Genomic DNA, 14,276 nt, shown 5'->3' on the forward strand with positions numbered 1-14,276 from the left:
GAGGTTTGACTTCCGGGTGCGGTACATACCAAGCGGGCACAACCAGAGAGCGGATGCTCTGTCCAGGAAGCCCGAGTACACCCGAGTGGAAGACAAGCTTCCGCCCAGGACAGTGATCCCCGTCGAGTCTTTTGCTGCGGTGCGGGAGCCGGTGGATATACGGGCTCGGATCCGGGAGGCGCAGCAGCAGGAGGCGTGGGTGGCTCAGCGGAAGGAAGAGGTGGGGCCAGATTCGCCTTGGTCGGTCGCGGATGGACTCCTGTATTATCGTGACCGGCTCTATGTTCCAGGAGGGCCACTCAGGGGACTCGTCCTCAGCCAATGTCATGAAAACCCGGCTGCGGGGCATTTTGGCCTGTTCAAGACTCTGAACCTGGTCTCCCGTACTTTCTGGTGGCCCCGAGTCCGACACGATGTCCAGTCTTATGTCACCTCCTGCGTCCCATGCAGGCAGGCCAAGTCAGCGACAGGGGCCCCGCCTGGTTTACTGCAGCCTTTGCCAACGCCCAAGAGACCCTGGGGGGCTGTGTCCATGGACTTTCTGACGGATCTACCCCCATCCTCCGGCTTCACGACAGTGTTTGTGGTGGTGGACATGTTGACCAAGATGGCGCACTTCATCCCCTGTCGCGGCTTACCGTCAGCTCGCGCCACTAGTCGCATGTTCATCCAACAGGTGTTCCGGCTGCACGGCCTTCCCGATAGGGTCGTCTCCGATAGGGGGGCCCAGTTTACAGCCCGCTTTTGGCAGGAGTTGATGCGGGCGTTGGACATTAAGGTTTGCCTCTCGTCCGCGCATCATCCTCAGACCGACGGGGGTACCGAGAAGGTCATCGGCATCTTAGAGCAGTATCTGCGCTGCTATGTTAACCTGCAGCAGGACAATTGGGTAGACTATTTGGCCATAGCCGAGTTTGCCTTTAATAACTCGCAACACACCTCCACGCAGATGACACCGTTCTTGGCCAACGTGGGTTATCACCCCAGGTTTTTCCCCCTTTCTCCCGTGGACTCACCGGAGCCGGCAGCGAACGAATTCATGGCGGAGTTACAGGCGATCCATCGGTTGGTGCGACGGCAGCTGGAGAAGGCCAAGGCTGACTACAAGAGGTTCGCCGATCAGTCGAGAAGGGATACGCCTCCACTATCGGTGGGGGATCGGGTCTGGCTGTCCACCAGGAACCTACCATCCACTCGGCCGGCGAGGAAGCTGGACCACCGTTACCTTGGACCGTTCCCAGTCGAGGCCGTCATCAATCCGGTCGCCTATCGTTTAACTCTGCCACGTTCCCTGCGCATGCACCCCGTCTTCCATCGGTCCTTGTTGGTCCCCGAACAACCGGCCTGTCCACTTCGCCAAGCAGAACCTCCCCCATCAGGAACTCGTGATGGAGGCAGCACCCCCGAGTACGAGGTCGCCAGCATCAGGGATTCCCGCTGGCTGAAAGGTCGCTTCCAGTACCTGATCGAGTGGAAAGGGTACGGGCCGGAGGACTTCACATGGGAAGACGCGACCGCCGTTCATGCCCCTGCGTTGGTGACTGCGTTTCACGAACAGTTCCCATCCCGACCGCATCCGGATTGGCAGACCCGGGGGAAGGGCCCTGCGGTGCGGGATAGTGTTGTGACTCAGGGCCAGCCTGTGGGTCCGACAGCCGGGTCCGATGTATCGGAGGACTCAGATGAGGGGGAGGAGGGAGACGAACCGGCTGATGATGGTTTGGAGGCTTTGCAGAGTCCTCAGCCGGGGACCTCTTCTCAGCTGCGTGAGCCCGAGAGTGCGGAGGATGATGACCCACAGCTGGCCCTGTTCAAGGACGCCCGACGCAGGAGGCAGTCGAGCAGGAACAAACAAAGAAAGGCTATGGGACTCCTCGGGAGGAGGCACAGGGAGACCACGCCCTGAGCTCTCTATAAAAGGAGTGTTTGGGGAGGGGCTGGTTGCTGAAAGCAACTTTTCTGCTTGAGAAGACAAGCTCTAGTGTTTTTGTTAACTGCGTAATTAAATCTTGGCAGAAGCCTTTTAGCCTTGGACGCTCTCCAGTCTCTTCTTTTTGAATAGGGGTTTGCTAGAAGAGGGCTGGTTCAGAACAATATCATGGGTGATAATGGGCATTGGGGTACCATACAATAGAGCAACCCCAGACTGGATATCTCCCCTCATGATCACCGGTTAGAATCATATACTCCGGAAAGATCCTTCGTACATGGTATCTCTGCACCATTTGCCCTGCATGCAGTCCAGAAGAATAGAATGATGGATGCTATTGAACGCTACTAAGAGATCTGTAGGAGCAAAGGTGCATACACCCTTCTTCCAAGTTTCAGCCTAAGTCATCTATCTGACCAATCGATTCAGCCTTGGTCCTGTGCCCAGGTCTAAACACAGACTGGAAGGGATCCAGATAATCCACTTCATTTAGATAAAGGCCCCAAATCTTTTCAATATTACAAATATGTCACAACAGCCTTCCAGAAAGTCATCAATCTAGCCCTTCCCCAGAATAAATCTTGAGCAACTTGAACAAAGCTTCTGAATGAAAAGAACGTAACGGTGGTCTTTTCATTCACCATTTTCATCACCATCATAAACTTATGAAGGTGTGAGCACCATTGGGTTTACTTACACTGTTTTTTTAATTTTCCAAGTCCAAAGTATAAATCTCTGAAGAGCAAAATTGCAATGATTTGACTTGAACTGCATTTTTAATTATATTTCTGTTTCCTGGAAATTGCTGTTTTAGTATCTAGGAGATACTGCATGTTTACCATTGAAACTTGATTTGCTGCTATAATGTATTACAAACCTAATTCAAAGTCTTTTATTCATTTAAAGTCCATTACTAAAAAATGATCGATGGGCAGAATTTTAACTAAACTTTAGGTACGCAAAAGACAGATAAGATATTTCCCCAATATAAACTGTATTATATTTTATTATCATACTGTATCTATATTTTGAACAGCATAAAATATCTTCAAATGTTATGTTACATAGTAACCTGTATACATGTAATAAATTATCAGTTGAAGAGAGGTGATAACTATAGGACCTCTACAAATGTAGAATGCTGAAATTTCCAAGGTAATGTTAACCTGTTGGATCATGCGAAAACATAGTAGGATAACTGATAATGTCTTTTTATATAATTGTCATTGTAGGTTGTTATATCGTTATGCAAAGAGAAACTCAAGTTTTCTTCCCCAAGTGATATTTGCCAGGCTCTTTCAGCTACTGGAAGAAAAATGCTTTCAATTGAATCATATGGCACCTTTCAAGGTACAGGGGTTTTTTAAAAAAATGTTTGATGCATATCATGGCCCTTGGAGTAATAATATCAAAATAATGTTTGGAGCTCATGAATTGAAATTCAAAAAAGTATGAGCTGAAGTGACGTCTACGTCTTTATGTACAGGATACAATAAAAAGATACAGGTAGTCCTTGACTTATGACCAAAATTCAGCCCGAAATTAATCAGGCAGGCCGGTTGCCAAGCACCCAAAATGCAATCACGTGACAGAAGCCAGTGAAAACTTCAAATCTGGGACACAAGTATTTAGCCCAGGGGAAGCCTGTCATAACTTCAAATGCTCACTAAACAATCAGTTCTAAATTAAGGATAACCTGTACTTTGAAATAGTCTTCTCTTTTTATAAGGAAATGTGAATTTCCAAACCTCCAGCTTGGCATTGTGGACATGTTGAAGTTTTCAAGCAAGCATGTAAGTGGTGATGGGCAATTATCCAGGTAGCCTAATCTTATCCAGATATTACTTCCAGGCTGTGAGATGATAGGAAGATTACTGGCAAGCAAAATGTCATGGGAAGCCATCAATATTTTGGTGTTTTGTTTTTGTTTTCCAAAGGACCCTTTCTTACTTAATTTTTGATAATAGCACCCCACATTTATTTATTTATTTATTAAACGTATATACCGCCCTTCTCCCGTAGGACTCAGGGCGGTTCACAAGGTTTTTTTAAAAAAACAATACAACAATTACAAAAAATTAAAAACAATTAAAATGATTACATTAACCTTGAATACATAAAAATCCCAATTAGAATCCAATTAAAACCCCAGTTAATACTCTCAGTCCAGGCCAGAGAGCTCAAAGAGCCAGGTCTTCAGGTCCCGGCGGAATGATCGAAGGTCGGGGGCAGTCCTAAGCTCTGCAGGCAGCTGGTTCCAAAGGGCAGGCGCACCCACAGAGAAGGCCCTCCCCCTGGGTATTGTCTTTTACCGGCGGTACCCTGAGAAGACCCTCCCTGTGGGAGCGCACAGGACGAAGGGAGCCTGATGCCGGCAGCAGGTGCTCCCTCAGATATCCCGGACCCAAGCCATTTAGGGCTTTATAGGTCATCACCAGCACCTTGAATCTCACCCGGAGGGCAACTAACAAATGCAGGGTGGGATGAAGGGGCAGGAGGAAAAAAATGCTTTTAATAAAAGCCTCTCTCTTTGTATCTAGACAGGTCTGGGAACATGTGGGAAGGAGCCTTGTATGAGAGCCCTTCACCATATGAAGAGCGCATAGATGATACTAGAGCTGAGGCTGAGACTGGAACACCATCAGCAGAGGACTTGAAGTGTGCTGGAAGTGAACGTTCTTCTGGCACGTATGCTCCGAACGATGGAAACAGTGATATAAAAACCATGAAAATCAACAAGAAGGAGGAAAGAATTTGCTGCCAAAGTATTTCAACCTGGGTTACAAAAAGTCAAGAGAGGAACAGTTTTATGAAATGCAACAGGGAATTAGATGCTAAGCCATATGCAACTGGAGCGGAGACAGATACGTATGAGAGATACTGTTTAAGGGAAGTTAGAACTTTTCCAAGTGTACCATTTAACTCTGAGACACCCTCAAGAGCATGTTTATCTCTTACAGGGCATAACACTTCACTGACAAGGGCGCAGTGTCCGTTACAACCTGGATGTAATGCGGGTGCTTTGTTAGAAGGAAAATTAATTCAGTGTGATCATCCCGAATCAAAATCAGCATCTCTTCCATATAATAATTTTGGAGAACTTTATCTGCGCCCAAATACATCTTCAGTGTATCCAAACCACACGACGTCCAGTAATGACAAAGAAGCAGTGGATATCTTGCCACAGTGTTATGCCATTTCTGAAACTTCAGGTCAAAATAATCCATCAGATGCAACAGATGCAACAAATCCTGGATGCAATGCATTAGAAAACTATTGTGCAAGAGAATTCTGCTATGAAGTTCCTCTAAAATCAGGTCAAAACTGTTTATTTTATATTAGCCAGATGTCTCCCTTTAAGGAAGATGAAGGTAACTCAAGCATACTAAGTTCACCTGACGAAAAACACAATGAGAGAAAAGACAGCTGGACTGAAGATAGACAATATGAAGGCGGGGACTCAGAAATAGAAAACAATGAGGTAGCAAAAACAAATGCTTCATTTAAAAGCTATTTTAATTAGTCTGACCCAGAAAGGACTTTGTTTCTTTGTGGAGATGGGAGAGTGTGGCTCTACAATTAAACTCTTCTTTAACCACATATATGCTGTGGTTAGTTAGTGGGGCAACTTTTTATGAACAGCACTTTAAAAAGGAAAGTTTGGACTGGAAATTGTGAATAAACCTTTGGGTTTGAACACCTAAGTGGCTAAATTTAATGCAACTGAAATATAAATGAAGTAAATTTCTCCTTTATCACACTAAGTTAAAAATCACTGTCTGCATGCAAAATTTATTTTGAACCACTTTGCAGGCCAGTTTCGGAAGGATCAAGGTTGTGATTCACTTTTTCTTTTAAGCTGATACATGTGGCATGTCAGACTCCTTAGGCAGATTCCTTTTCTGAGCAATTGGATATTTTCATCACTTCTTGATGTAATAAATGCTGGGAAAAGTGTATCAGAAAAGTATGCCACTGGCAGTGGGTGAATTGTTTTTTGATAGCAACCTGTGGATGGAGAATTAGAAGCAGTTTTATGTCTGAGGCTGCTATGGTCTAAACCCAATATTCCCTAGTTTACCATGCACTTTGAGGTTTTAAAATAAGATGCCAGGAAAATATATATGACTTCCCATTCATGCAGTAAAATAAGATAAACAGGCTAAAGTGAATTATATGAATAGAGATAAATAAGTAGAAATAGAGGAATAAAATTTGCAGTTGGATTCAGTGTCCAGGAATGATTTGAATGCTTTCTGCTTCTATTAGGTAGTATTTCATTTTGGAAATAGCAACACTGTACGAATCTTCATGCGCTCCTCAGATTCCAGCTTTTTTAGTTTTAATGTTCCCTTTTGTCCCGGAAATAACATTAATTTCCTTGATGCTTGATCAGTCAACTTTAATGTCATTCTCGTGCTTCTATAATCCTCTTTTCTTTATGTCAAAATTATACTGTCAAAGCTTCTGCCTGCCAACTTCATAACTGTATCTTCAGACTTTTAAAAATGGCTTTTTCTTTGCAATTCATAAATAAAACAATTCAAGTGGGACTGACACGTCTTTTTTCCTCTAACCCTAATTTTAATCTCATTGCCTTGTCTCTTTTTCCTGCAGTTGCTTGCTTTAGCTTTTGAACTACAGTATAAAATGAGAACTTTTGTGTGCACTCTTCTCTTGCTTTGTCCTGATGATTTCAACCTCAGATTGTTATAGAAGTGAAAATCAAATTAAAATGATGTGCTTATTGCCAGGTGAACAATATATAATTTTCACAGAGTTACTATTATCCTGATCCCTAGCTAAACTTGTTTAGAAGCTGGATGCAGTTTTCAGGAAAGAATCCTTTTTGTTTCTCAGAAATAGAAAATTATTTTTTTTCCCTAAGAAAACTAAAAAAAAAAAATCCAGCTTCCTCCATTTAGAAAGAAAAGAGTGTTCTCTGAAATATTGAAGCTTTCAGACATGAGGTAGATTGGATGCAGAGGCAAAAGTAAACTTAGAATTCTGCTTTCTTTTCTACTATACATGAGGTTAAACATTCAAAAGGGATGTTCATAATATTTATAAATAAGATAAACTCTTAGCAGTAAAACATTGGTTCCTTACTACTGGCAGTCCAAGAGGGCACTTAGGGTAGTCTCCTATGTAGATGCCAGAAAAAAAACTTAATTTTTAAAAAGCCAAAATCATAAAATTTGCCAAATCTGACAAGATATTCAAGTCTTCTCAGAGGCTACTTTAATTTTTAAAATATTCTAATTAATTGAGGGTGAGGTCTTATGACAGCTAGAAGAAAGACATATAGCATGAGTGCCGTGTTCTTAAGCCTTGGCTTATCAAATAGTCCTCAACATCTTTGATAATGAGATGGTGGTCCATACTTTGAAACAGTGGCATTAGATCATTACTGCATTTGATACAATATTGATTGTCTTGGTACTAAAGATTCCAAAATTTTAGGCAGTTTTACTGTCTGTTAGACAGTTTTTCTGTTGTGCCCCATAAACAAAAATTTAGGTTCACTGAGTTCCTTTAATCCCGAATATAAAAAATAACCTGGAATCTTTCATGCTACCTGTGCTCCTTCACTGATTCCTTGAAATCCTTCCTTTATCATTAAACTTCTTTGTTCAATAATCTGGTGCTTAAAATTGGACTGGGCTCTTAAGTGTCTTGAATTTTGGATGTAGTTATAGAGACAGTGCCTTGAAAATTCAAATCTACTCATTGGAATGATGTAAAAGTAAAATGCTGAAGATTCATTTTTATTCAAGGAGCAAAGGAAATAAGCTTTTTCTGAAAAAAAAACACCAAAAAACTGGAGGGGGGAGAGCAGCCCCATCCCCAGGAGTGAGAGACTTGGAGAAGGAGAGGCATCTAATGAGAGGAACCCTTGGGGAGAGGGTAGTATATTAGTCTCCTGTACCCCATTCTGAAGAAGTGGTAGAAGCTGAGAATCAGCAATCAGGCAGGGTGTGAGGAACAGAGGCTGGGAAAGGCATTAGAACAGGGCTTTTCAACCTTTTCACCCATTGTACCACTTTTAGGATATGGCAACATCTGAGTACCACCAGTTGCCTAGCTCCGGCCATCTCTCGCTTAGGCTTGTGTGGTGCTGCCACCAGTTCAGCTCATTCCCATCCCCCGCTACCACTTTTCTGGGATGGTCGCGTACCACCTGCCAGGTGCCAGTGTACCACAGGTGGTACCCGTACCACTGGTTGAAAAGCCCTGCATTAGAAGACTGTAGAGTGGGGATAACAAGCAAAAGGGGAGATATGATGGAAGGCCAGGAGAGGATCATAGAGAAAGGATTGTCTTCCAGTACTTGAGGGACTGTCACAGAGAAGGGGGGATTGACTTATTCCCTAAAGAGCCGGAGCGCAGGACAAGTAATGGGTAGAAGCTTGTTAAAGAGAGATCCAACCTAGAAGTAAGGAGAAATGTTCTTGACAGTGAGAACAATTAATGGAATAGCTTACCTCCTGGAGCTGTGGGTGCTCCATCACTGGAGGTTTTCACAAATAGACTGGACAACCATGTGATTGGGATGGTAGAAAGTTTCCTGTCTTGAGCAGGAGATTGAACTAAAAGACCTCTGAGGTCCTTTCCAGACCTATGATTTTATGTTGTATGTTCTAAATTCCAATTCCTTCTTCTGCCCTTCCCCACCTACCTTCACCCAGGATCTTGGATGCTAGATTACTAGAGTCCTTAGACTCCAATTAGTTCTGTTGAAGCCCAGGCCTGTTTGCAATAAAACCATGCTCCTCCACATCTTAATAAGGGTGAAGAGGACGTCCCTGGTTTTTATCACCAAGACCTGGGTAGGTGAGCACAGATGACTTCCTCTGGCTAACCAGGCTAGCTGTCTCAACCAGAAAAGGCAAGGACACTAGGAGACCATCTCACATTAGAAAACATTACTTATAATTTAAAGAACATAGGAGCCCTAGGAAAGAGTGGTCTTAATCTTCTCATATCAATCAACTATAATCCTGCTCAATTCATATATATTTTTTATTTTGCTGTTGTTGCTGTTCCTGGCATTTATCATGTCTGTTTGCAAGGACCTTTGGTTTTGCACTGTGCTTGCTGCTGTTCTTATAGCAAAACTATCAATGTGTGGATCCAAGAAAAAGTGTTATTTATCTTCTGACAAATTGCAGAGTCTGACCCTGATTTTTAAAACTACTTCTAGGCCAAATGATCTCTCAATCTTTAGTATGAGCCAGTTTGACTAGTGGTTAAGGCATCAGGCTAGAAACTGGGTTTGTCTAGTCACTTTCTCTCAAGCAACTCACATCGCAAGGGGGTTGTTGCAGCGCAAATGGGAGGAGGAAGGAGCAAAAGGTATATTCCGTACCTTGAGTTATTTATAAAATCAATAAAGACAGGATAAATATTATTGCTTTTAATAGGATTCTGTCTTATTTCACTGGCCAATCAAGGTGAAAAAAGTAACCCCCAAAATACCGTAACTTTTCTGTGCATTATACATGGCCCTTGTTCACAATTTTTTCAATTAGAGAAGAATATTAAACTTTACAGTTATATAATTGTAAAGTTTCATATTCTGATTATAATATAGCTATATAATATTGTATTATCTTTGGATAATTGTATTTACGGAACCTTTGATTTTTAATTATGTTCATGAGAAATATTTCTCTGTGTGCTACAAAAAGAAATAAAAGTAATTCTTTTTGAATATCTATTGAAGGCACTAAGGCATTAAATACTGTATGCATTTTGGGGAGAAAGAAAAAATCTAGAATTTTGAGAAGAGGTATATATCACAAATGCAATAACTTATGTTCGTAGATTAGCATGCATGTAATTTAAATATAACACACATTGTAATGAGTATGCCTTCAAAAACACTTTTTGTTTCTCAACTGTCCATAACATTTTGCTTTCAGTGTGTTTTTCTGAAACATCTCTTAATACAGTACGGTAAACCATTGAAAGATTATGAACTCTGGGCTTTATGCCATGAATGTTTGCTCACTTTGGAGACATATACAGATTATCCAGGTATGACCTTTGCAATTTTCTCTTATACTAATGTATTTTACTATTTTAATATTTACAATATGCTTCATCCTTTTCAGAGCTCTCAAGATGGAGTGAATTGGTACTTTTGAGATATGCATTTTGGCTTCCTTTTGTACCCTGTGGCCAGCCAGCTAATAAAAAAGAGGCTAGGAAAGGATAAGGGGCTATGTTGATCCCTTACAACAGAAAGATGGATTGTAAAATAAACTTCTTACAGTATATGTTTAATGTTAACTAAAATTCAGATTTACCACCTATGTCATGGGAAACTTGTAGGAGCCTCAGTTGCTAGAACATTTCACATTCCCTTTTTGTAGACTGATATATCTTTAAGGCATTCTTGAACAAGAATCTTAAACTGTGTGTAATGACACATGAATACATATTGTCAATAATTCATCACATTTCTATTTTATTGTCTCCATGCCTTCATATGCCACAAAGGAATTATAAAATAAAGGCACGGTTTGGGAGTTTTTAACATAGCCATTTAATATTTGTGACTGTTATATAATATAATATAATATAAATATAACATTTAAGATGGTGTCTGGATGCTTATCTCTGTAATAATAACTCAGGTGAGCATCTGGGTGTTCATCTGGCAGGTAAAAATTCCACTATCAGTACAGATAATTAATAGGTCCTTCTCTATTTATTTCAGAATTCTGGGCTTTCATGAATGTCTTTAATGTTTGTTTAGCACTTCACAAACCTTGCCACAGACAATGTTCTTATTTGCAGCTTTGGCACCTTGAGGACCTCTGCCTTTATACTTGTTTCTTTTTGTTTTTAGAAACCAAATTAATATACCGTAAGTGTGACAATTGCTTAAGCCACCATATTATATATTAAAATTCACTGGGGTCTTGAATAGCCTGAGCAACTACACAATCAATTACTGTACATTCAACCAAAAGATCCTACAATGCACCATCATGCCAGTCTTGTAGAGCAAGGGTCCCCAACCCCCAGACTGTGAACTGGTATCAGGCTGTGGCACGCCAGCAACCGTTCCGCACAAACAAGCCAAGCCCCATCTGTGGGATGCAGGCAGCACAAAAAACCATGCCTTCTCCAGTCCATGGAAAAACCTTTCTCCGTGGAACCGGTCCCTGGTGCCTAAAAGGTTGGGGACCTCTGTTGTAGAACATTTCCCTACTCCTTAGGTTTATCCCAAAGGCTGAGAGGAGGTTTCAGCCATCTTACTTTAACTCCTACATAAACTCAGGATTACAAGAAAATCCTCTAGCTCAGACATGTCAAACACAAGGCCCGGGGGCCGGATTCGGCCCGCGAAGTGGTTTCATGTGGCCCGTGAAGCCATCCTGGAAACAGTGAGGAAACGGCCCCCACTGCCTTGACCCTGGCCCAGAGACCCTCCTTCTGCCAGAGACCTTCAGATCTGTCCCACTCCTGCCCAGGCCCCCATAGGCACCCTTGATTCGAACGATGTAGAGTTGGCCATGCCCACCCAGTAGGCCATACGCACTCTAGCCACGCCCAACCAGTAGGCCACGCCCACCCTGGCCATACCCTGGCCATACCCACCTGGCCCCCTGAGGGCAACCGCAATGCTGATGCGGCCCTCAATGAAATTGAGTTTGACACTAGCTATTAAATAAAGCAGTGTATTACAGCAACTTTGAGTAGTGTGGACTTCAACTGCCAGAATCCCACAGCCAGCAAAATTTATCAAAGGCACTCCATCTTAGAATGGCTACATAAGCTTCTAATGGACGTATGGTCAAGTAACACTGAACTTTGATCTGTTGGAATTTAAGATTTCATATTTTACTCTTGATTTATAATCAAATAATCAAAACAACGTCAGTGATGTTATGTCCTGTTAATATTGTAAATAGTGTTAATGTTATTGTCTGTTTTCCAGCATATTTGTGTTTGGATTCTGTAGCAATAAATCATGATGGAAGTATTACTTTTGTTCCATATGGAAATGAAGGTAAATATATATTGTTGTTGTTAATATTTTTATGTTTCACTTAATTTGGTTGCAAAAATTAAAATTAAAATTGCAATTGCATTTTGTTTTACTTTTAGAATCATTGGATAGTTTTTACTTGGCTCCTGAGGCAGCAGAAGAGGGTTTTGTTACTGAAAAGGTACTAGAATATATGAACTTTGCATTATATTTTAATGAAGATTCATCTTTAAAAGGGGCTATACTCACAAGACAAATTTTATCTAGATTTATACTGAGTGTACATAGTTTCTTTATATTTCGGGATGCTGCAATTTTGATTGATTTTTAGTATTCTTTTTGACAAGTGGAGATTCTGCCTACAACCCTTAATTATAAAACACGTAGGAAATAAGTAGCACGCTGGTACATAAACGTCTGCTATTTGTTGGTAACTTATAAGATAGGTGGTATTATTTTTCATTCAACTCTCATATATACAGAGAAACAAAAGACAGTTACAATTAATACAGTTAACAAGACCAAGAAATAATTAAGATTCTAAAATCTGTCAAAAAGGGGATATATTGTGATATGAAGAAGGCCAGTGATGATATGTTAAGGACTGGAATTGAATGAGATAAAAACTAATGCTGAAAAAATGATAAGTTAGTCATGAATTCTGTGGGAATGTGAAGCAATAAAGCTACAGATAAATGTCTTAAATATTGTTAAGAGTGAGCTAACTGTCCAGAGATGCATCTCAGGAATTGGAATATTACCTTAATGTAAATAGTAAACACAATGACCTTGATGGAGATAGGTCAGATCCGTCAGATCCGTTACCAATGTGACAAGGAGAAACTCATGGCTTAAGTCAGACTTGCCTGATGCTGTATAGCCACTCTCAATACAAAACCCTTATTTTACCTGTGGAATTGATTTGTGGACTACTTGGTGAGGCTGACTTTTACATGATTTGATCTTATCCCATTTTGAACCCAACTGTGCTTTTCAAAAAGCAACTGGACTTTGTTTTTCCTTGAAGAGGCTTCTCTTCTCATCCAAGAAGCTTCTTCAAGTTCTGACATGCTTCTTGAATGGGAAACAAAACATCTTCAAGGAAAAGCAAAGTCCAGTTACTTCTAGTTGCCTTTTGAAAAAGCATCTTTGGGAGAACCATGACCTGGATGACTGAGAATCTCTGTAGATACTTGATCTGAAAGCTTGTAATTCATCTGTTGGACAGTCATGGTTTTAACAAACACCCCAGTTTTATGTCGATTTGGATGTTCAGCCATGTGCATTCAAGATCAAGGAATAAAATAAAATAAAGTGAGGCTTGCTAGGTGAGTTAGTTGCCTTTTCACGGTGCCATTTCCAACAGGCCTGTATTTACTGTATGGCTGCAATTTTGTGGAGAGCGGCAAGGAGCAATTTCCCACCTGATCACAAATTGGTGTTGCCAGGGCAACTGAAACATTTTCTTCTGAATATGGCAAGAAGCAAGCCAGAAGACCGCCCTTCTCTAGCAAATGCAATTAAGGTGAATTAAATGCAGCAATTTAATTTTCAGTTTTTATTTCCATAAACCACCTTAGTAGCAAATAAAAATTCCTATTAGCTTTTGTAATCCATCCAACTTGTGTGGTTGCCCTAGTGGCTGTTCTCAACACACATTCATGGGATTTTGAAAGAATTAATAATTTTGAACCACTTTGACTTAACTGTAATAAAGGTTCTCTGTAAATTTAAATAATTTAAAAGGTTTTAATACACACCTCCTCTTTCTTAGTATCTATAATTCAACAGGAAATTTCATATTTCTAGGTTTGTCGTAGTTATCTGCTTGAACAAAATATCAGCAGCAAGATGATTCTAGAAGTTTTAGCAAAAATGGCATTTCAGGTATGAATATTTAGGGTGGGGTGTGCATGTGTCTACATTTTGATGAACAAATCCCTCCCTCCCCCTTTTTTGCTGTTGCTATAGCAGCAGAATTGGAGAAAGAGAGAATATGAATATATAGTTATATATATTCCTTCCGTCCTTCTTTCCTTCAATAGTTTTATGGTGACCTTGGACCTTTTCAAAGGCCATTTTGACTGCCAATTGATTCAAGCAACAAAAATAAGTATTCCAGTAACCTAACATTTCTTGTTCCTGTAACCTGATTTTTCTTTTGCTCTGCTTTGGGGAAAACTAACTTAACTTCTTTATATACATTTTTATACATTGGGATTTTTGAGGTGAAAGAGGTTAAAAGCAACCTATACAAAAATCTAGATAATAGTACAGAAGAGCTTCGACTATCATTCACAATAGGAAAAGAACTGGCATTTAGCTCCAGGAGTTCCGTCTATC

General features: G+C 41.0%; 1 protein-coding gene across 1 annotated transcript in view; it reads left to right on the forward strand.

The window, feature by feature from the left end:
• KNDC1 (kinase non-catalytic C-lobe domain containing 1) overlaps positions 1–14,276 on the forward strand; it is a gene marked incomplete at its 5' end in the record, with an annotated part of 88,212 nt that overhangs the window by 42,085 nt on the left and 31,851 nt on the right. Inside the window, 8 exons of the mRNA XM_083363312.1 lie at positions 3,163–3,280; positions 4,471–4,618; positions 5,273–5,411; positions 9,856–9,970; positions 11,883–11,954; positions 12,053–12,114; positions 13,300–13,458; positions 13,743–13,820. Of these exons, the coding sequence (XP_083219438.1) occupies positions 3,163–3,280; positions 4,471–4,618; positions 5,273–5,411; positions 9,856–9,970; positions 11,883–11,954; positions 12,053–12,114; positions 13,300–13,458; positions 13,743–13,820 (891 nt within the window). The remainder of the gene's footprint in view (positions 1–3,162; positions 3,281–4,470; positions 4,619–5,272; positions 5,412–9,855; positions 9,971–11,882; positions 11,955–12,052; positions 12,115–13,299; positions 13,459–13,742; positions 13,821–14,276) is intronic.

This window comes from Vipera ursinii, assembly GCF_947247035.1.
Source record: "Vipera ursinii genome assembly, chromosome: 5".
NCBI classification, from domain to species: Eukaryota; Metazoa; Chordata; class Lepidosauria; order Squamata; family Viperidae; genus Vipera; species Vipera ursinii.